The sequence below is a fragment of the Anguilla rostrata genome, chromosome 19 (assembly GCF_018555375.3).
Source record: "Anguilla rostrata isolate EN2019 chromosome 19, ASM1855537v3, whole genome shotgun sequence".
NCBI lineage: Eukaryota > Metazoa > Chordata > Actinopteri > Anguilliformes > Anguillidae > Anguilla > Anguilla rostrata.
Genome location: NC_057951.1, coordinates 1,404,633 through 1,429,015, shown reverse-complemented (window position 1 = coordinate 1,429,015; position 24,383 = coordinate 1,404,633). Strand labels below are relative to the sequence as shown.

Genomic DNA, 24,383 nt, shown 5'->3' with positions numbered 1-24,383 from the left:
GTTAGGACGAATGTAGCCTCGCGAGCCAGTCTCTTTTCTCACTTCGTTCAGCAGAAGGTGGAATTTGGACAGGTTGCCAATAGACGGACGCTTTTTCGCTATTTTCTTATAATAATGTGTGCCTGCGTTGTTCCATGTCCGTTTACCCTATAAACAAACAGCTTGAAACAAAGAACCACTTGTCACAAACACGTACATATATGAATTGTAAGGTCAACTAACCTTATTTTTTTCCTAGTGGGAAAACTAGAAGACCTTTTGGAGAGAAAAAAATAACAAATATTTCAAGAACAAAAATTAACCTACTTTTATTCTTGGCACATTTAGGCTATAATCAGTAAACTGTCAACTGTGACAGCAAGGTTTCTTTTTCCCTTCATTTATAAAAATAAATATTACTCTTTCTTATAAGGAATGATCAACAAAAACAATTACAAACCAAAACTATTTAAATAAATAATGGAAAAATATAACAAAAAATAAATAAAAATAATTTGTAGACTTCATTCGTTTACCTTCAATATAAAAAGCGAATGTCAGCTCATCTGTGTTTTGTACCTGAGCGTGAAACGTTGTCATAAAATTTTTCCCGACCGTGAAAACTGCCTGACTTGTTTACATTTTGGACAGATGTGGCTAGCTGGTAAATCTGTCGCTGTTTCCGTCGCAGCACTTTCGACACAAGCACAATCGGAAGCGTTATCCTAAAATTTCTTCTTACCGTGAAGAGTGCCTGACCCGCAACCGTAGTAATGTGTTAACACCGCGGCACAATTATATAGAGAAAAAACGCTATATTCAACTGCGAACCGGCACTAGCACCAGCCCAGAACCAGCACTAGGTTCGCGTTGGTGGAAGATTCATAAGATTCACGCCGTGTTAAAGTAAATGCTTCGTCATACTGGAGGTGCTTCCTCCCTTGCACGAAATATCCTTACTGCAGGTGTTGCATTTTGCTGTGTCGTTATCTTTTTTAATGAAGCTAAGCCAAACTTTCGAGCGTTTGCTGCGGTCAGCCATGGTCCAGGATGTAAACAGATTTAAACGGTAAAAAGTGTCTCTTCTCGCGTGCTATGTTGACGTACTGCGTAACAAATGACGTGACGTTAGGTCCGCGTAGCTGGTCTTGGCAGATAAGTGCAGCTTTTATGGACTGTAAAATGCTCCCTGCAGTTCACTCGGGAGCGCGACTGAAATATGCATAAGTTAGGAACCGAACTGCAGGATCGAAATGCACGTGCCTTATCGAATCCACGGTTCTTGGAAATTTGGTTCTTGATACCCAACCCTAATTTTACCTGCTATGGACCTCTTTTTAAGATGAGTCTTGAATAAAGTTGAAATGAAATGAAATATAGAGTAATCTCTGCCTAATATAATCACTCCACTGTATATTTTGCCTCAATATTGCAAACCAATTAATTTGATTTAGTAATGGGAATGATTTCCTATAAAACATAAAAGAATAAGTAACATCCTCTTAATCGTCTAATTAAAAACGAAATCCAGGTTTATACGGCAGCGTCAAAATGTCAACAACGAGCGACAATTGACCTCTCGCTAGGTTACCTCCTCACGAGGTCGAAATGGTCATGGAATATCGAAAATACGGTAAGTAATAAGTAAACTTTCTTAAAGGTTATTTCAAAATTACTTTCTGGTCTAAATGGTAGGCTATGTTCGAACTCCGTGTGAGCTCTTAGCTTATCAGCTTTAAACCCACCATTTTATTGCCAGTTGCAGTTGTCAGTTTTTCTGAATTACGCGGGTTAATGCGATTATACCTGCAGATTCCCATTTCTTCCCGCATCCCTTTACCTTCAGCTTCTCTTACCTCAGTTCCACTCCACAGCAGACTGTTTACTCCGTTTTTTTACATTTAATTTAATTCCTTTTTTCCTGGGGATTCTTTCTCCTCCGTTATTAAAAGGACCGTTAAGTTTCAGTTTCTCTTTTGGACCGCATTTCCTTACTTACTGGCTGAACTGAATGTTCGATGGGCGGAGTTTTATATATCTCATAAAAACACGTTTTCAACGTACAAAAATGCCAAGTTACTCACACATACAAGGCCAGTCCAGGTCTCATTAAAAGTATTGATATCGAAATGACGCCAAGTTACGGTACTACAAACAATATAGGCTATCTTGCCTCACCGAAATTAAATAAGATGTATTCCAAAGCAATGCTACCCAATATTTCCTCAATTTTTTCAAGTCACTTGGCCCTGTGTGTATAAGCATGCACTACATAGACAGGCCAAACATATATGTGGATGGCTTTCTCACAGTCAAGATTGATTGAATAGGCGTGTATATGTCCAATTTGTATTGGTATGTATGTATTTCGCTGCCCAGCCTTTCTGTTGCGTGAATGATAGTATGTTTCTTGGTATAAGTCTGTGTTCGTAAATGTGAATGTGACATGCTGCGAGGGAAATGTCCCCATGGGGATAAAGAAGTTCTCTATGTATATATGTACAATATGTATTTTACATGCAATATTTATTGTACGTAGCAAATATACAATAACTTGCACGTGTACTCAAATTCAGTTCAGAAGCAAGTGCAAACATGTTTTCTGGAGAAATATGCTTCCTGTAGTTACTCACCAGCAGTTTTGTACATGAATTTCAATGTGTTCCATGAGGCAATTCGAAATATTTGACACTTTGATCTGACACAAAGTTTGCATGACATTGTGAAATGGTACGATTCAAAGCCCTGACCCTTGCCTACACTGCCGCCAACAGGACAGCCCCCATCTACTTGCAGGCCATGACTCAATTCTATGTGCCTGCTCGACCACTCCGCTCTGTGGCAGCAGGGCGTCTTGCAACCCCTCCCACCCGCCCAAAGGGATCACAGAGCTTCTCCACCCTAGCTCCCCAGTGGTGGAACGAACTCCCCGTCCCTCTCCGAACCTCCCCCTCACTATCCATCTTCCGCCGTGGCCTGAAGACTCATCTCTTCAGACTATACCTAGAATAACCACCACCACGCTGTGTATATATATATTAAAAAATAAATAAATAAATAAATAAAAAACCCTTTTTCCTGTCACTTGTTACATGTTGCCCCATCCCTGCACTTCTTGGTAAATTGTATTTGTCCTAATACTCTAGCTTATTCTTCTGCCTAGTTTGGCTTTGCAGATGTTAGACCAGGATAGTGTTCTTTGTTCTCGGCTAGAAATAGCTTTACAAAATAAGTAATTGTACCTTACTGAACCCGTGTTCAGCAGTTGTCTACGATCATGAAAATGCACTTTTTGTACGTCGCTTTGGATAAAAGCGTCTGCTAAATGAATGTAATGTAATGTAATGGTACAAAACACAGGGCCAAGTGACTGGAAAGAACTGAGGAAATATTGGGTAGCATTGCTTGGAATACGTCTTATTTAATTTCGGTGAGGCAAGATAGCCTATATTGTTTGTAGTACCGTAACTTGGCGTCATTTTGATATCAATACTTTTAATGGCAGGCCTGGACTGGTCTTGTATGTGTGAGTAACTGGCATTTTTGTATGTTGAAAACGTGTTTCTTATGAGATTATAACTACTACTACTGAACATGAGAAAAGCACATCAGTGCAATACATCTTTACATTACATTACATTCATTTGGCAGACGCTTTTATCCAAAGCGACGTACAAAAAAGTGCATTTTCATGATCGTAGACAACTACATCTTTCCAGCAGGTTCTTGTTATCTTAGCAGATTCCTGGCACACTTAAGTGTTTTTGGGACCAGGACTTTGTTTCACGGTCTTTGTCTAAACTATTTAGCCAATCTAATATGCAGTAAAGTCATGTTTGGTGTTGTTGGCGAGCTAATATCATGAGCAGTTAGATGGTCTCATTCTATGTTGAGAATGTTGTTGTGGTGTGGGGATGGCTGGTTTAAGCAGCCACACCTGCCCTGGGTCAAGCTAATTAGACCTGGCCAATTGGATAATTGGTTAAGAATTAGATAATTGGCCAGGCTAATTGGACCCAGGAACAGGAGTGGCTGCACCTGTGCGTAATGAGGTAATCACTGCGCACAGGTTAAATCTGCCATCCCCACCCACACCAGGGAGCCTTCTCTGTCATGACAGGGTTTTACATCTGCTCATTTGGCTGGTACTCAAATGGTACTATTGTGCTAAACTTTATGCAACCCACAGCCATACAGTACATTAATTGGGAAAACATATGTCTGGATAGTTTTGTAAGATTAAAAAATGTTTTAATAGGCCAAAATATTTTCCATTGTTATATGCATTTATTTATTAATCGCCCCAACCCCTTTTCATATGAAAAGTATTGATGTCAAAAAACATTTAAAGGCCTAGATTTTGCAAGTTTTAATTATAGGCTTATAGACAGTGCTTTGTATGGGTGAGTATCTTGGCATTTTTGTACATTGAAAACGTGTTTTTGTTGAGATATTTCATTATGTACTGTGTTTTATATGAGTAACTGATAATAATAATAATAATAATAATAATAATAATAATAATAATAATAATGCATATAAATGTATGTACCATAATTAAATCTGGAGAGAGACATGTATACACATACATACAGCTGAGGCCAAAAGCTTACATGCACCTAGGCTAAAGATATTCAAACTCAGTCTTTCATAACTCTGCACATTTCCTGTTGCACATTATTTCAGCTTTAATTCACTATATCAGAATTCCAGTGGGTCAAACGTTTACATACACCTAGTTTAGTGTGTCTTTAAACAGGCTGGAGGATTCCAGAAATTGATGCAATCACTTTTTAGAAGCTTCTGATTGGCCAATTGTCATAATTAGGAGTTAATTGGGAGTTAATTGGCACATGTGGCTGTATTTAAGGGCCTACTTTTAGAGCCGCTGCCATGATATGATGGGAAAATCCAAGCAACTCTGCCAAAAAATTGTGGACCTCCGCAAGTCTGGTTCCTCCTTAGGAGCAATTTCCAAACAACTGAAGGCAACACGAACATCTGTACAAAAAATTGTATACAAATATAAAAATCGTGGGACCACACAGACACCACAGAGTTCAAGAAGGAAGCACAAATTAACTCCCAGGGCTAAACAATCTTTGGTCCGAAAGGTTCAACTGAACCCCAAGACCACAACAAAGGAACTGGTGAAGGAGTTGGAAGCATCAGGTACCAAAGTATCTACATCCACCATTAAGAGAATCCTACATCGCCATGGCCTGAAAGGCTGCTGTACAAGGAAAAAGCCCCTACTCCAAGGCCGGCATAAAAAATCCAGAATGAAGTTTGCAGGTGATCTCCAGGACGAAGACCTAGCCTTTTGGAGGAGTGTTCTCTGGTCAGATGAAACAAAAATTGAACTGTTTGGCCATAACGGTCAGCACTATGTATGGAGGAAAAAGGGAGAGGCTTTTAATCCGAAGAACACCATCCCAACTGTGAAGTATGGGGATGGCAGCATCATGTTGTGGGGGTGTTTTGCTGGAAATGGGACTGGTGCACTTCAGAAAATAAATGGCATCATGAGGTAGGAGGATTATCTAGAAATACTGAAGCAAGACCTCATGACATCAGCTAGAAAGTTAAAACTTGGTCAGAACTTGGTCTTCCAGCAGGACAATGATCCGAAGCATAACCTCCAAGGTTGTAACAAAATGGCTTAAAGACAACAAAGTGGAAGTATTGGAGCGACCATCACAAAGCCCTGACCTGAATCCCATAGAAAATTTGTGGACTGCACTGAAAAAGCGTGCCCGAGCAAGGAGGCCCACAGACCTGACTGAGTTACACCAGTTCTGGCTGGAGGAATGAGCAAAGATTCTGGCAAAGTATTGTAAGAAGCCTGTGGAAGCTTACCCCAAGCGTTTGATTCAAGTTAAGCAATTAAAAGGCAATGCCACCAAATACTAACAAAGTGTATGAACTTTTGACCCACTGAAATTCTGATATAGTACAGTGAGCACCATAATTCATTGGAAAGTGACACATTTTTTGTTATTTTGGTTCTGTACTCAAGCACTGAGTTTGAAAGGATACAGTGAGAATTAAAGCCACAAGCGGCGATGGGAGGGGTCCAAGCATTGGCACTATTGCGCCCCCTATGGAGCAATTTTAAAATGGTCTTGTCCTCATGATCATATACCTTCACCCAACATATCTACTGAATATCATGATGATTGTATGAAACATTGATGACTTACGGCCAATTTTGTGCTAAGGGACGCTGTCGGATTACATAGTTGCGTCGCCATGGATGTGTCCTAGCCGCTTGCCGTAAAGGCCTTTACTATGTTGTAACACTGCATGTGGCATCGTAACACTTAGATGGCCCGGCGTGTATGTAGAGCTGCAGTGCTTCCGCACCGCAACTAAAAAAGGCGTCAGACTAGTGTCACGATACCAAAATTTTGACTTTGATACCGATACCAGGTTTAGTATCACAATACTCCATACTGAAACGATACTTGAAACTTAAACGATACGGATTCGATACTCTGTACCTAACGATACAGAAATGACATTAATAGATCAGAAACGTAATGACCACAAGGGTTGACCTCATTTTTGAATTCACGGTTTATTAACAACCTGGTTTATTAACAACCTTTAAGTTGAAGCCTGTTCAACATATTAATAAGCATAGGCCTAAGTGTTACAACACTAGGATTATTGAGGACTTCGGGGCATAGCTAAGCCATATGTTTGCTGATAGACCTATCTGACATTGTTTTCTGAGAACAAAACAGAAGCGCATAGGACTGTATCATTACTGTCTCTGTCTCTATCTACTGAACACAGATAAAATCATCCTCTCAATCAGTAATGCGGGAGACACATTTCCCTGACTTTTACATTTGACCTAAAAGTACCAAACATCAGAAAATTCTAATACCGTACCATATTTTTTAAGTACCGAAAAGGTGCTGAAGTTTCAGTATACCGTGCAACACTACGTCAGACACATATTCCAATCCATTGCTCAGCTTAGCAGATAATGCACATTTCAGAGCACCTCAGAGACACCTCAGAGACAGAATAATAATACGTATTTCAAATAATAAATACGACGTTGAAAAAAACGAAACAAAAAACGAAATATCAACTCGCCGTCCCTGCTACCTGCGCGCTGCCCGCAGAGTAGGCTACAGTATTATTTATTTCGACATTGGCAGACTCCAGCATAAATTGCATCTTTTGTTTATATTCAATATTAGTAATTGCAGCGAGAAACTGCAGCTGTAGACACAAGAAAGTTTGTTATATTATGGTAGCAACGGAACGAACCGAAATATATTGAGCAGTAATACTTACATAGCAATGATGAAATTTTATGTGTTCAGTAGATAGAGACAGAGACAGTAAAGCAATGACAGTCCTATCCGCTGTTTTGCTCCAGAAAACGATGTCAGATAGGTTTATCAGTAAACATATGGCTTAGCTATGCGCAGAAGTCCTCAATAATAATAGTATTTTCCAATAAATTATGAAAAATCGTTGACAACGTTTCGTTAGGAGCAGCCCCAGAGTGAATGCGTAAGTGAATGCGATAAGAATTTCTTCGGTTACGATGACCGATAAAAAGTCTATTCCAAAACCAAAATCAGACATGTTATACATCCTTAGAAAGCTTATACTCTCACCTACTGAACAGAAATGGCGACAATGCCGTAAACAACAGGTGTGTTATTATGCACAGCTATCTTTGAAGGTACCCATGCATCACAGATACGCGTATATTTCACAAACGGATTGATCAAGACATAAGCCCACTCAGTCTCAAAAGGGACATCTCTACGCGTAAAACCAACGGCAAGGTTGTATATTTATTCAATATTTAGTCCCAGATATTGACTGTAGAATGACATGGTATCATTTCGTAAAACGTTGTCTCGTTTATTTCGTTACTCAGTGAGCAGCGTTTTCACTGCCGTATTGGCATATTTTAGGGCTATTGTCGGGTTGATCTTGTTGCTATGACGGAATACAATTTTTGAGTGGTGAAAGAATATTTTTACGAATGCCCAGATAGATAATATTGTCCATTATGAAGTTCAGACCCTCCCCTCACTGATAAAAACTAGACCCGACGCATATGAACACTGCGTTGATCTCAGTATTGCTTAAGCCTGGCAAAGACCCAACCCTGCCCTCCAGCTATCGTCCCCTATCACTTATCAATACTGACATCAACATAATTAGCAAAGCTTTAGCCACCAGAATTGAAACAGTCACCCAAATCATAATTCATCACGACCAAACTGGATTCATCAAAGGACGACATTCATCAAACAATATGTGCAGACTATTATTTTAATTAATGTCATCAATAAACACAGTTTAAAAGCAATAATTCCCTCACTGGATGCAGAGAAAGCCTTCGATAGAGTTAACTGGACATTTCTATTTGCAACATTGCAAAAATTTGGTTTCGGAGAATCATTTATTCACTGGATAAAAATACACCTCACCCATGGCTACAGTCACCACGAATGAAATAACATCACAGAGCTTCACACTACACAGGGGGAATAGGCAAGGATATCCACTCTCTCCCTCTCTATGCACTTTTTTCATAGAACCTCTTGCTGCAGCAATCAGACAAAATGAAAATATCAAGGGAATTATAACTCATAACACACACCACAAGATCAGCCTTTACACAGATGATATGATGTTATACTACAAGATCCTAAAAATTCCCTCCAAGAAACCATTAAACTCATCAAAACATTCTCAAAAATATCTGACTACTCGATAAATTGGACAAAATCTATAATTTTACCCTTAGAAGGAGATGATTGGAATGCTGCAACACAGGAATCGACCCCCCCTCCACCTGGAAATATCAAGTATTTAGGAGTCAACATTTCCCCTAAGCTGTCCAAGTTATTCCATCTGAACTTTAACCCATTAATAACAATAGAAGATGATCTACAACGATGGATGAACCTACCACTTTAATTGGAAGAATAGCAACCGTCAAAATGTCAATTTAACCGAAAATCAACTATCTGTTTATTATGACCCCAAACCAACCCACCACCAACTGGTTCAACTCCCTAGATTCAATAATAATCAAATTCTACTGGAAAAATAAAAAAGCCAGAATCAAATTAGGTACTCTTCAAAAAAATAAAAATCAAGGAGGACTCGATGCACCAAATTTTCATAATTACTACTTGGCCAACCAATTGCTATACATCTATAAATGGCCTCACCCCACCCAACAAAACAACTCATGGATTAATATCAAACAAGATGCATGCAGGGAAATCTCACCATCTGACCTACCATTCCTCAATATAATATAAAACACCACACCTGCTTTAAGAACACTGTAATTTCTACAACTCTGACAGCTTGGTGGAAAATCAACAAAATCACAAACTCCACTTTGACACCCTGCAAATACACCCCAATCTGGCATAACCCTGACTTCCAGCTCAACAAAACTCCACTGAATTTCACCACATGGAAACAAAAAGGCATTACACATCTCCACCACATTTTTCAAGAGAACACTTTAATCACTTTTAAAGATCTAATCCAGAGATATGGCGTTGGGAGAGACCAATACCTTCAATATCTTCAGCTAAAATCTGTCCTGAAATCTGAAGTCAATATAACGCTGAATGACTTGCAGCCACCATTATTAATAACAGAAATTGACAAAACAACATCTCCGAAGAAAATTCTTTCTAAACTATACAAACTACTAACACATATGGACTCTACAATACACCTCCCCATTACAAGATGGGAAGTAGATTTGCCCATTTCTCCCAGCGCCGACTTCTGGCAACAAATATGCACCAACACATTCACAATGACTGACAACACTAACTTACAATTAATTCAATTCAAGGTAATCCACAGAGCACATATTACTCAACACAGGATGTATAAAATGGAACTAGCAGACACTGGCATATGCTCACACTGCACTCTAAACACCCCGGACAATTATTTCCACGCTACTTGGCTATGCCCACCCATCCAACACTTTTGGCACATAGTCACTAAAACATTATCCCGTTTCTTGGGTTGCAGTATCCCACTATCTCCCTCCCTCTGCCTACTTGGAGACATATCCGCGATCAATTCAACAACCAAGAACACCAGGCCCATACTCACTGCCCTAACTGTCGCCAAGAAAACTATCCTAGTACATTGGAAAACAAGAAATACCGTAAATACTGTGCAATGGTTGAACCTTCTCACAGAATACATATCATTAGAAAAAACATCAGCTTCTAGCCACAATCAAATCTCACAATTCAGAGAAAACTGGGAACCATTCATTAATAATCTAAATTTATAATCCAACCAAAATGAACCAGTTAGCCAACCCCCCCCCCCTTCTTTCTCTCTCTCTCTCTCTCTCTCTCTCTCTCTCTCTCTCTCTCTCTCATACACATTACACACTTACACACAGTCTAACTTGATGCATACATACTCACCTTTCATGTTCATTACAGTTTCACATTCTCCTTTTTTACTTTATTTTTCCCTGGCCCAATATACCCAGATAAGCTCACAACAAATTCCCACTTTCTCTTGTCATGCCATCCGAGTTCTTCCTACATATTCAGTCCTACATATGACACACACACATACATACACACAAATCTGCATACACCACACACTCCACAATCCCTCCATACAACTTTACCTCTCAATTCCATCCGATTTGTCTACTTTTCTTTAAATTATCGTTTTTTTCTCGCTCTCAGTCCCTGTTGTTGTTTTTTTTAAGTAGCAATGCTATCATTATTATTATTCTATTTTTTGTTTTCTTTTCTGTTTGCTTGTTTTTTGTTCATTTTTTAAAAAGATGATTTTTACTTCTCTTGAGTGTTGATTTGCCTTCCGATGGATGCTTCCTCATTTGCTTTTGTTATATTTTCCTTATAAAAATTGTTTAGGTACCAAAAAAAAGCCAACACTGAATCTATAATTTTACACAACATAGAAGGTCCCTTAAAAATAAGAAACATCAGTGTCCCTGTTTTTGCTGAAAGCATGCAACCATTTATGATGTCTACAACAATGACAATTTGATGATAATCGTAGAGCAACAGTAATACACAAAAAGCCAACCTTCATGCTGATGCCTGTGACACTCTGACCAGAGAAAGCTACTGTAACCCATCTAGTGACAAGTTATTACAAGGCTAGCTCTCAGAACGTTACAGCTTCGTGTACTTGCTGTGCTTATTCTGCTATCGGCCTTTGTGAACAGCCCAAACAGTGGATTCTGGTTCAAGCGAGGAAGTGCCCATCAGACCAAAACTCAGTCATTTCCACAACTACATAAGTGTTCTTATGCCTTAGTAATTGCAGCAGACATGGCTGTGAACTAAAATGTTTTACAAATAATTCAGACAATGTTTGATCGATCAGAGAAACAGTTTTCATGTCTATATGAGCGCACATAGTGAATCACTGCCCATTCTTTCACTGCTCTGCCTCAGTTCCTGTAGATTCAGTGGCAAACCTGCAGTGATTAATGCACTTCTGACTGTGTTCTGCGGTGTACAGCTGCTTGGAGGCTTAAGGTAGTGAAGGGAAGTGTATGTTTCTGTATTTCTGTATGCACTCCTGGCCACTTCTGCCTAGGCCTGCAGTCTTGTCCCAGTCTCCACATTCCCAGTTACCATGGCGATGAGGGAGAGGAGCGATGGAGAGCTACGGGGAGGATGGAATGCAGCTCAGGGCCGTCCCGAGTGCACTCCTGAGAGGACCCGAAACGCTCTGGCACCCACCATGGTGATATACCGCCCCCGTCCCAGGCACTATAGTGTGCTGTTGTGTTGTGTGCTGAGAGGCCTAATTACTGATGTAACAGGCGTGTGTGGTCACAGACAGAGCCTTCATGCCTGTGAGATGTGACCATATGCGGTGTGATGCTTATAAACTACTATCAAGACTGAGATAACTTAGTGAGTCTTTGGAGAATGCCACTGCATGCTGTGTAGTGGGTATTTCCCTGGTGCATATTGTACTAAATTCTGTTACAGTGGGAACATGTCGTCTGACCTGATGATTTCCTGTCTGCCTCATGTACCTGCTTTGAGTGGTTCCTATCAATTCAGAGATTATTTGGCATTTTGTATGGTAGTTAGCATTTCTTATAGATGTGTCACGGGTTGCAGTGTGGTGGACCCAAATGCAGACTTGGACAATTGTGTACCTTTGAAGGTATTGTGTACCTTCAAAGGTACACAATGCAGCAGGCAGTCTCGTAGTCAGTTCGTGCAAAGATCAAAAACCAGAAAAATCCACCGGGGCAAAAGTACAGAATCGGAAGGCAACAGGAATCAGCAAAACAAAGTCGGCAGGCAAAAAATGAGCGACCAGTTCGGCGTCCAAGAAATTCTTGTCGGCGCCAGAGTCGACCAACGCCTGTAGCCTGAGGGGTTGTTGGTCCTGAACCAGTGTGGCATCGAGCAGTAGGCTAGACTGGGCGGTAGAAGGGGAAGTGGTACGGCTCACCAGGGTCCCCACTCTAATATCTTTTGGCCGAATAGGACAGGAGGATAATACGTGACCGGCTGTGCCACAGTAAATGCGAAGTCCCGTCCTGATTCGCCGCATACGCTCCGTTTGCGTGAGGTGGGCTCTTCCGAGCTGCACTGGCTCCTCGCTGGGCGTGCGGGGTGCGGTCGAACTCGGGGGTACACTGATGCCGGGACCGGGACTGGAACTGAATCTCGCTGAAGGGCTCGCTGAGGGTTGGCGTCTGGCCGTCTGGCCGCTGAAGGGCTCGCTGAGGGTTGGCGTCTGGCCGTCTCTCTGCGGCGCTCACGGAGGCGGTTGTCCAGCTTGATGGCCAGCAGCGCGATCAGGGCATCGAGGTTGTCGGGATCGTCTCTTGCAGCCAGTTCATCCTTCAAAGCCTCGGACAACCCGTCTCTGAAGACCCCCTGGAGCGCAGTGTCGTTCCATCCTGATTCCGCAGCGATAGTCCGGAACTCAGCTGAAAATGCCGCCGCGCTGCGCGTGCCCTGGCGCATCGACAGCAGGCGTGGATTATAGTCTCTCCCGCAAACGGGGCGATCAGAGACTTCTCGCATTTCTGCAACGAAACTGGAGCAGGTGAAGTTTGTAGGAGGTTGGCTCTCCCAAACTGCTGTGGCCCAGTCTAATGCAGATCCTTTCAGCAGCCCCACGATGCAAGAAATCTTTTTCCCATCGTTGTTGTAAGTGGTGGGTTGCTGGTTGAAGGTCGAGCGAACGCTGCATTAGAAACGCCTTGCACTTCCCCAAGTCTCCAGCGTAGCGCTCCGGAGCAGGAATGTGCGGCTCCCTGGGCAGGAGGGCTGCGTGGGTGTAGAGCTGGACCGGGTCGGGAGGAGCCCTCGGGGCTTCGGGAGCGGGAGCCGGGAGGCGGGTGGTCAGCTGCTGCATCTGACCAGCGAGTGCTGTCAGCGAATACCGGATCTCACGGAGGGCTTGCTCGTGCCGTCCCACGAGTGCTGTCTTGGCTGGCGAGGGCGTTGCGCAGGTGCTCTGGGTCCGCTGGGTCCATACTGGCCAGATTGTTCTGTCACGGGTCGGGGTGTGGTGGACCCAAATGCAGACTTGTACAACTGAGTGTCGAAACTCCCGAAGGAGATGTTTAATTCAAAGGTACACAATACAGCAGGCAGTCTCGTAGTCAGTTTGTGCAAAGATCAAAAACCAGAAAAATCCACCGGGGCAAAAATCGAAGTCGTTAAACAGGCGGAGGTCAGAACAGGAATCAGCAAAACAAAGTCGGCAGGCAAAAAAATTGGTGGTCGGGTAAACAGGCAAGATCAAAACACGAGTCAGACTAACGAGAGGTAAACGCTGGAAAGGCACTGTAAACAGGAGGCACAATCTGGCAAGGAAGAACAGGGAAACAGAGAATGTATACCAAAATAACCAGGTGAGCGAAATGAGAGATAATTGAACAGAGCGTGAACATGCAAACAGGGAACAGGTGAATGAAATGAGTGATTAGCCAGTGTGTGAGAATGCGGCCAGAACAGGTGAGAGTGATCAGCTGAGGGGAGAGAGAGAGAAAGAGAAAACCACGCCCATACTACAAAACCGAAACAAAGATTGTGCAGGAGAAAAGCAGATCAACTAAAAGCAGTCAACTAAAAAGTGAAGTGACAACAGAAACACAACAAGATGCTGGTAAGGTGTAATTTTATTGAAATTAGGCTTGGGGCTGCTGGATGGCTCATTTAGTTGAGGCCCCACGCTGAGGTGCATGGATGAGCCTCACGACCTTGGGTCGAATTCGGACCGTGCCAGTGCCGACTGTGGCCGATAGCTCCACAGGGCGACGCACGATTGGTGCCTGTGTTGCCCAGGGTACGGGAGGGTTCAGTCAGACAGGGATCTGCGTTTCATCGCTCTCTAGCGACCCCCCTTGGGCGCTCATATGACTTACCTCTTCAGGCTGCACCTCTCCCCATCCCTCCCTACCCCCCTGTAAATGACTGTAAGCTTAGGGTTGTAACTAGGCAGCTGTTTCGTAGGTGACTTAGGTGCATTAACTGTCATAGTCCATAGACTGCGTTGCTGCCGTTCTCGTTGTTTAGTGTTAATCAGTTTAACCTTCAGGGTCTAAGTTGAACTATGCGGTTGTTCCCTGCACTTGGACCGGTACTTCTCTCTAGGGGTTTCGTCATACTTGTTCCTGGTTATGGTTATACACGTTGTTGTACGTCGCTCTGGATAAGAGCGTCTGCCAAATGCCTGTAATGTAATGCATGTCAGAGCTGCTTATGAAAGGTCTTCCTCCGGCATGAAAAACAGCTTTTGTGTTCTATTCCATTACAAAATATACATGCGCACAAGCTGAAATGTGGTAAATGTTTATTTTTCTCATCCAAGCAGAGTAAAATAATCCATTAATGTGTAGGCTTGTTATCATACCAAAGCTGATTTTTTTTTTAAAGGAAAGCCTTAAGACTAAACATAAGGTCATGTCATGGCTGTGGCTCTATCACATGGGTGTTTGCTGTAATTACAACAGGGAAAAAGTTACTCAGACGAGCTCGCTCCTGTTAAGATAATATACTCCATACTGGTGTGTGGCATTAGCAAACTTCTGAGAATTCCTCTGCAGGCTGTGTAGTGTGTGTCTCCCTGGTGCCCCTTATATTAAAGCCTGTTAAAGGAAACCTGTCTACCTCATGTACAGTGCCATGAAAAATATTTTCCCCCATTCTGATTTCCTATATTAGGGCCTAGTTTCAGATCTTTACAAAAAATGTTATATTAGACAGAGGGAACTGGAGTAAGCAGTCAACGTTTTAGAAACTCCCAACTTCTGCCTTGAGTCTCACCCTCTGGAGTTCAGTCCCTTGTAGTAGCGTCACAAGACCACCGGATGGCGGAAAGCATCCACTTTCTGTTTCCAGTATTCCAATACAGCCCAGACATCTGGTAGCGAAAGTAAATACTCTGATATTTTCGACTATTTCAAGCTCCTGCCACGGCACATAATGGTTTTATTAAATTCCATTTAGCATGAGGATGGGGGTGTAATTTCAAAGAAACACTGCACTGGTTGATGCACTGAAGATGCTCATTTTTATTGTACACACAGAGCACGTACACAGCGCATCAATACACACAGACGCACGCACATGCACAATATGCACACACACGCACACAAACACACACACAAACACATATACACCATGTTCACCCGATCATATAGATAGATGGTTTGACACTGTGGTTTGTGTCTTTGGAGGCCCTACTAGACTGAAGGCTCTTTTCTTTCTGGGGAGGCTACGCTCCTTCGGTGTGTGTAGCAGGATGCTGGCCATGTTCTACCAGATCATTGTGGCCGGTGTCCTGTTCTACACCTGTGTGTGCTGGGCTGGGAGCCTCTACTCCAGGAACACAAAGAGGCTCAAACTGATCCAGAAGGCCAGCTGCCACCCTCTGCTGTTGTTTTGGGTGCAGTGGGTGTTTGCCGACTCTCCCCCCCTCTCTGCGCCAGCCCCCCTTCTCTGCTTCCTCGGCCAGCCCTCTAGCTGCCCTCCTCAGCCTTGCCCCTGCCATGCCCGTGTTCTCCAGAAGGTAGAGCACTGACTGGCGGGTGAACCCCCAGCGTCCCACCTCCACTGGATATACTGTCGCTCTCTAACCGACCTCCTTACACTCCTTACACTCTCACACTCCGCTGCCAGGTCGGAGTACTTCAGGCGTTTCCGCTCATAGGCTGCTTCTGCCCCCTCCTCCCATGGGAGGGTGAGCTCCATAAGGAGCACCACCTTCGCCCGAGTGGACCACATCTCCATATAAGGAGCACCACCTTCGCCCGAGAGGACCACGTCTCCATATAAGGAGCACCATCTTCGCCCGAGTAAAACACGTTTCCATATAAGGAGCACCACCTTCGCCCGAGTAGACCACGTCTCCATATAAGGAGCACCATCTTCGCCCGAGTGGACCATGTTAGGCCACAGGAACGCTGTGCTGATTTCATTTGGGAAATGGAGCTGTGGATTGAGATCTACACGCATGCTCCACCCTCTGCCTGGAACCAGGGCTCTACTCCCACCTTTGTGTCCTATGGTCCCCTCCTCCTCTGCTTGCCTCACAAAGTGGGTTTGATGCTCTTTCACAGGAGAGGCGTCTCTGTTTGCCTCCTGTCTGCTGGTCTCTAGTAATTCCAGAAGCTTCCGCAGCAGCTGGTCATACCTCCATCTGTAGCACCCCTGTGCTGGAGCCGTCTCACAGCCTGACAGACCTGCTCAGTGTCCCTGTGCCGGAGGCCTGCTCTGTGTCCCTGTGCTGGAGGCCTGCTCTGTGTCCCTGTGCTGGAGGCCTGCTCTGTGTCCCTGTGCTGGAGGCCTGCTCTGTGTCCCTGTGCTGGAGCCGTCTCACAGTCTGACAGAACGTGCCGGAGGCCTCGTTTGGGTGCAGCACAGAGCGGACGGTCTCGTCCTCACCAAACCATTAGCGCAGGTTCTGAGGAGAAGCCAGGGTGTCATAATTGGCCTTGATCAGGAAGTTAAGCCTGGCTTGTGGTATCTTCCACCAGTCTGACCCACTGAGCGATCAGTCCTCCACACTTTCCCACGCTGTCCATCCTCCCAGACCACCTTAGCAAACTGCTAAAACCTGCTACCTCTCCTGTGCCATCCATGGTGGGATGACCCAGTGTCTTCTGTGCCCCTCTGTTTCCCTGCTGGGGGGGTTGTGTCCCTCTGTTTCCCAGCTGAGGGGAAGCAGTCAGGTAGAAGCAAACTGCAAACATAGAATGCATATCAGGCCACTGCTATATGTACCACAATTAAACCATCAGTGAAAGCCCAGGATATACTGGTATATTTATAAATCAATGACAAACTATGTTCTACAGCATATCCACCAATTTACCCACCCAGATATCATTTCTGATTAACAATGTTGTACATTTTCAGCTCTCATAAAACGCCAGTAGTACAGATTCTGATGTAGTCAGCTGAAAGGAACTTCTTAGCTTACAAAGGAGATGGTACAGTAGAATGGGCACATCCAATTTGTTCAGGTGCAGGGCATAAACAATACGTAGAGTTAAAAAAATGTCTGATGTTTGAACAGACTAGGCAGAATGTGTCATTTCAAACAGATTGGAATATGGGTTTAACATCAGCATGCCCTTGAGTACGTTTAACATGGTCGGTGTAAATAGCGGTGATATGTGTTATTCAACCAATCATTTAAACAGAAACATTTACACTCTAGACATTTGACACGTAAACAGTAAAAATAACACATACAAATGCAACATTACAAACTTGCACCAGCAGGCCTTATCTGATAGAAGAAAAATCACATTATCAGAACAGACATGTCACAGGAATACCAATCGTGCTGCAATGCGACTCACCTGGGCAATGTTGCTGGAAGTGATGAGACAGAATTGCAAACATCTTGACTTCATTTCACAATCTGCATGTCTAGCAATAAGCATTGGAACATTGTACTAATACGAGACGACTGTATTGTGAAAACTGAGTGTGATTTAGAGTTGTGCACTTTGTGGGTAGGTACTGCAATTAGTGTCTTAGGGTAAGAATTTTGCCAGTCAGTTTGGCAAATTGAGTTTTCCACATTGAGCCAAAGCAATCATAACATACTGTAATGCATTTGTAATGTGTGACTGCAGATATCAGAAATGCATCTGAAAAAATGAGAAACTGTAGGTTCTCGGGAAAATCTCAGAGACTGGATGTCATGCAAACCACACTTCTGCCCTGGTTTTGGCTTAGTGGTCTAATCCATTCAACTGATGTGCAGCAGATCCAGGTTCAAACCTACAGGAAAATCATTTATTTGAGAGGTAACATAAACATACCAGCTCAATAGACAAGCAGTGCCTTTTCAAAATGTATTGAGTTGTGCTTACACTACAGTAAAAGAAGCAAGCATTCATCAGACGCTACACAACTTCTCTTATAATGGATTTTATTTCCACTACTGTAGATGAATGTCATTGCTTCAACTGCAGATTTTAGCCCCATGCTGATCTACTCAAATTGAGCCCAAACATAATCCCATACAGAATATAAAATAAGTACTACTGTGTCACAGGAGTTCAATACATCACATAACAATAAATCACAACAGCAAAACATTTGATATTTTAATAATTCAGGTTTAATCATTGCATATTATTGTCTGAAAATACAGAAAATTAAAGCAAAAAAAAAAACAAAAAAAAAACAATCCTAAAAGAATTAATAAGGAAACTCAATCCATCATTGTTTACAGTAATGAAAGGAAATAAGTACACTGCAGTGATCATTCTGCATTCTCCCTATCAGCTGCATTTGCCCACAGAAATTTGCACATTGGAACTCTTGTGAAAATGAATGAAAGCAACTGTAAAAACTAGTAAAATGCACATTTAAGTGGAGGAGTTTGCCACTGGATTCTTTTTAAAAAGATGCAGATACAGGAGATAGAATTATTACTTCAAAAACATTTTACCCTGCCATCTTTTGGCATTATTACTCTCAATGTTATATTAATGTTTTAATAATCGAAAGTACATAAACACAACTTGAACATTAGCAATATAAATGTATTAAAATGTAAAAAAATATATCACATTTAGACAACAAGTGCTTAACTTGAACTGCTAAAAGATAATACTCTTATGTACAGGGGTTAGGCTGTACTGAGGTTATATATATATATATATATATATATAATATTGGGCACAGCTGAAATTACACTGGTAAGGCATTGGTCAAGGAAGGCTGCAAGTGTGTCGATGTGTGTGTGTGTGTGTGTGATTGGGTGAGTGTGTGTTTGTTTGCGTGAATTTGTGAATGTGTGTGCATACATGCGTACGTTCGTGGGAGTGACTGTGGATGTGAACATGTGTGTGTGTATGTGTGTGAGTGCATGAGTATGTGTGTGCCCGGACTGTGTGTGTGTATGGGTAAGAGAATGTGTGTGCGTGTGCACGCATGTATGTATGTGTGCATGTGTGAGAGTATGATTGAGTGCATGAGTATGTGTGTGTGTACACACAGGTGTGTGTGTGTATGGGTAAGAGAAAGTGTGTGTGCATGCGTTTGTGTGAACGTGTGTGATTGTTTATTTGAGTGTGTGTGCGTGCAAGAGAATGAGTGTATGTATATGTATGTGTGTGTGCGTGAGAGTGCCTTTGTGAATGTGTGTGTGTTTATACGTGTGTGTGTGTGTATGTATGGGTATGAGAATGTTTGTGTATACATGTGTATATGGTGTGTGCACGCACTGTCATGGTTCTGGGGTGTAGTGGCCTTGTGCTGCCACTAGAAGGCACCTGGCGTCTGGGAATTTCTTAATTTGTTTCAGGTGTCTGATTCTCTATGATTTTCACCTGGGGAGGTGCCTTTATAAGCGCTGACAGAACAGCAATCAGCGCTTCTGTGTTAAACCCCTTTTTCACTAAGCCGGTAAGGTATAGGTGCTCGGTGGACTCTGTGCAGAATTGTGTTTGTGGGTGATTCTGTGTCCTCTTTTAAAGGCGTTCAGTCTCTTAGCGCAGTGTGCGCATTCTTAGGGTATTTATACTTTTATTTTGAGCTCGTGTGAGCCGTTGGGTATCGGGACGTTGTCCCTGGTATTGTATTTTGTTTGTCTCTTTCTGAGCTGCGTCTCAGGCTTTTTCTTTTCGCTGAGTAATTTTGCTACTCGGTTGTCTTTTTTTTTTTTAAGACCAGTTTTGGGTTTGGGACCAGAGCTTCGCCTCTGTATCACTGGTCCCTTTCTTTTTGGCCCTGGTTTGTACGGGTAGTTTTTGGTTTCTCGAGCCGGTTTTACGGCTGGACAAGGTTGTCCTTCGGAGTCGTTTTTTACTCCGTGTTTTCTTTTGGTTTATGATCCTGTGTGTGCGGGAGTTGCTCTCCCGAGGATCTTATTTTGTGTTTTAGTTTCTGGTGTTCCCTTTCCTTTGTCCTTCGGGGCTTTGTGGTTAACGCTTCCTGTAGCGTTAGCTTTTCGTTCCCCTGTATTAGTCGCTTCTGGTTCTCCAACACCCCCCCACCATTATATAACCTGAACTGCTGAAAGATAATAGTCTTATGTAGAGGGGTTAGGCTGTACTGAGGTTATATATATATATATATATAATATTGGGCACAGCTGAAATTGCACTGGTCAGGCATTGGTCAAGGAAGGTTGCAAGTGTGTCGATGTGTGTGTGATTGGGTGAGAGTGTGTTTGTGTGCGTGAATTTGTGAATGTGTGTGCATACATGCGTACGTTTGTGGGAGTGACTGTGGATGTGAACATGTGTGTGAGTGCATGAGTATGTGTGTGCCCGGGTTGTGTGTGTGTATGGGTAAGAGAATGTGTGTGTGTGTGTGCATGTGTGAGAGTATGATTGAGTGCATGAGTATGTGTGTGTGTGCACACGGGTGCGTGTGTGTATGGGTAAGAGAAAGTGTGTGTGCGTGCGTTTGTGTGAATGTGTGTGTGACTGTGTATTTGAGTGTGTGTGCGTGCAAGAGAATGAGTGTATGTATGTGTGTGTGCGCGTGAGAGTGCCTTTGTGAATGTGTGTGTGTGTGTATATGTATGGGTATGAGAATGTTTGTGGATACATTTGTATATGGTGTGTGCATGCATGTATGTGTATGCATGTGTGTGCATGTGTGTGTGTGTGTGTGTGTGTAGGTGTGGGTGTGTGAGGGTCTAGGTGTATATGAGTGTTTGTGTTTATATATATGTGTGTGTGTGTGTGTGTGTGCATGCGTTCGAGTGTGTATGCGCACGTGTGTGTGTGTATGCGTGTGTGTGTGCATGTTTGTGTGTGTGCGCATGTGTGTGTGTCTCTACTCCAGTTAGTTTGTGTGGATGTGAGTGTGTCTGTGAGAGAGAGGGTGTGTGTGTGTGTGTGTGTGAGTGACAGAGTATGAGAGAGAGAGAGTGTGTGTGTGCATATGGTTATGAGTGTGTGTACGTATGCATGCATGCGTGTGCGCGTGAGAGTGCACTGGTGAATGTGTGTGTTCGTGTGTGCGAGAGATTGTGTGTGTCCATGTGTACGTGTGTGTGTGCATGTGTGTGATTGGGTGTGTGAGTGAATAGTTGTGAGAGTGTGAATGCGTGTGTGAGTGTGTGTGCACGAGTGTACATCAGTGTGTGTGTGCATGGGTAAGAGAATGTGTGTGTGTTTATACATGTGTGTGCATGCGTATGGGAATGTGAATGTGTGTGTGTTTATACATGTGTGTGCATGCGTATGGGAATGTGAATGTGTGTGTTGACACGTGTTTGTGTCTCTGTACGCAAACGTATATTTGCGTGCGTGAGTGCATGAGTTTGTGTGTGTGTGCGTGCGTTTGTGTGAATGTGTGTGTGACTGTGGATGTGAGTGTGTGTGTGTGAGAGAGAGGGTGTGTGTGTGAGTGACTGAGTATGAGAGAGAGAGAAAGTGTGTGTGTGCATACGGTTATGAGCGTGTGTACATATGTATGCATGTGTGTGTGCGCGTGAGAGTGCACTGGTGAATGTGTGTGTTTGTGTGTGCGAGAGATTGTGTGTGTTCATGTGTGTAGGTGTGTGTGTGCATGTGTGTGATTGGGTGTGTGAGTGATTGGGTGTGAGAGGGTGTGTATGTGTGTGTAAGAGTGTGAGTGTGTGTGCACGAGTGTGTGCGTGCGTAGGTGTGTGAGTGCGTGTGCATGAGTGTACATCAGTGTGTGTATTTGTGAGTGCGTGTGCATGAGTGTGAGAAAGCAAGGGTGTGTGTGAGAGTATGTGTGTGTGTGTGGATGTGTGTATGTGGGTGTGTGTGTCTATGTGTATCTGAGTGTGTGTGTGTATGTGTATATGAGTGTGTGTGGTGTGTGTGTGTGAGTGGGTATATGAATGTGGTGTGTGTGTGTGTACATGAGTGTATGTATTTGTGTGTGCGTGCATGTGTGCGAGTGTGTATGCGCACGTGTGTGTGTGTGTATGCGTGTGTGTGCACGTGCATATTTGTGTGTGTGTGTGTGTCTCTACTCCAGTTGGCAGAGGGACACTGAGGCGTCACACACTCTAAATCCAGCACAGAGGGGTGTGTGTTGAGTGAAGTGTGTGTGGAATCTGTGCAGGAGGGTCAGTGTGTCAGAGTCAGAGACGCTGTAGAAGGACAGAGTGCCGGCCGGACGGTCCACACACACTCCTACCCTGTACACACACACTCCTCTACCAGCATCATCATCATCATCACACACTCCTGCTCTGCGGTAGGGGGAGGGGGGGGCAGGTATGTCTGTTTCGTTCTCATTGTGCCAGACACAGTATCTGAGTTTACCAGAGGGACCGCGCTTAAAGCACCGCAGAATCCAGGAGTTTTTATTCACTCCAAACACACAGTCAGAACCCCGTCCTTTCCTGCTGATTCCTTTATCTGTCACTGCTATATCAACCCCTCCCCCCTCAGACACACTGAACTCAGCCTCCCAGTAACAGCGCTCACACACACTCTCTCTGCACACAACCTGGGGCCAGTGCTCAAATCTCTCTGGATGATCAGGATATGGCTGCTCTCTCCCCGGTGTGTGTGTCACCCTCCTGTTCCCCTCAGACAGAGACAGCTCTCTGTGCGCTGTGTTTGGATCCAGTGTGAGCTGACAGCCGTCTGCACACCAGAGACATTAATGAGATTAATTATCATTATTAATATTCACCTTATTATGTGTGTGAGAGAGAAAGGACTGTCATAGTACCTCTGTGTGTGTGTTTGTGTACATGTGTGTTTCTGTTTGTGTGTTTATGTGTGTAAGAGAGAAGTCTCTCTCTCTCTCTCACACACACACACACACAGCAGAGTGTGTATCTATGCAAAGTGTTCTGTCGATACAGACTCACATTTCCTGGGTCCTGGTTTGGTCCTGTTCTCTCCTCCATGGTCCACACTGTAAGAACAGCAGAACAGAATTCTGAATTTTAACCATCCTTTATTTCCACTCTTAACACACCAATGACATCACATATATAAACACAAAGGCACAATAAAACACAAAACCACGATCATATGAAAAAACACAAATCTGTCAGAAAGGAAACTTATTCCATTCACTCACCCTGTACCATGTGCAAAAATAGCTCCCCTCCCTCCACTGAACATAAAACACCCTTATAACACACACACTCTGAAACACACTCAGGTTCTCCATTGCTTTGTAATACTGAAACTCCACCATCACTGTGTCCCTGATCAAACCCCTAACTACAACAACCACATTGGGATGGCAGGTATGCCATCCCGCCAAGTTACGCCTTGGCGGGGGCATGCCCCATACCTATACAGCACCGAGAGTTTGGCACTTTTCAGGGTTCCCCACAGAAATAACCACAACAGCCACAGACACTCAGCCCTTAAAAACATTAAATTCTGTACATTCTGACCCCATTTCAACAAACAGAACTCATAAACAACTTCACATGTCCACACAATAAAGCCCCAAACTAAGGGGATTTTGCGTTTTCTCCTTCTTCTTCTCTTTCTTCTTCTCATTCTTATTTTTCCTGCCGCCTTTCCCACTAACAACATGTCTCCCCATTGGACATTTCACTGACACCAGCCAAATCTTCACCTACACGACCCAATCAAAAACGCGCATACACACGCAAAATACCGATACCTTTCTACTCTGAAACATTTGCAGGGTAAATAGCTAGTCCGCCTATGGCCTAGTGGGCAAGGTTATAGTCTTGAGAACACGGGGTCGTAGGTTCAAGCCCAGCTTGGAACACGTTTCTTTAACCTGCTTCAACCCTCACTAATAATTGTCTACTACTTATCAATTATTGCTTTTGCACCATATCTACCTGCCGTTCACCGTTCAGTTATTAACCAGCTACAATATTGCTAAGCCATATGGATTCAACGGGAGCTAATCTGTGTTTACTGGCCTGTGATCTTTAAAACC

General features: G+C 43.4%; 1 protein-coding gene and 1 long non-coding RNA gene across 5 annotated transcripts in view; one reads left to right on the top strand and one right to left on the bottom strand.

Moving 5' to 3' along the window:
* Nucleotides 1-24,383, top strand: part of LOC135245748 (uncharacterized) — a 516,260-nt gene that overhangs the window by 471,562 nt on the left and 20,315 nt on the right. The window lies entirely within an intron of this gene.
* Nucleotides 18,599-24,383, bottom strand: part of LOC135245709 (NACHT, LRR and PYD domains-containing protein 12-like) — a 99,328-nt gene continuing 93,543 nt past the window's right edge. For all 4 annotated transcript variants that reach the window (XM_064318955.1, XM_064318957.1, XM_064318958.1 and 1 more), the window contains 2 exons: nucleotides 23,320-23,366; nucleotides 18,599-23,089 (listed from right to left, as the gene is read on the bottom strand). In XM_064318955.1, the coding sequence (XP_064175025.1) occupies nucleotides 22,464-23,089; nucleotides 23,320-23,366 (673 nt within the window). In that variant the 3' untranslated portion in view covers nucleotides 18,599-22,463. The remainder of the gene's footprint in view (nucleotides 23,090-23,319; nucleotides 23,367-24,383) is intronic.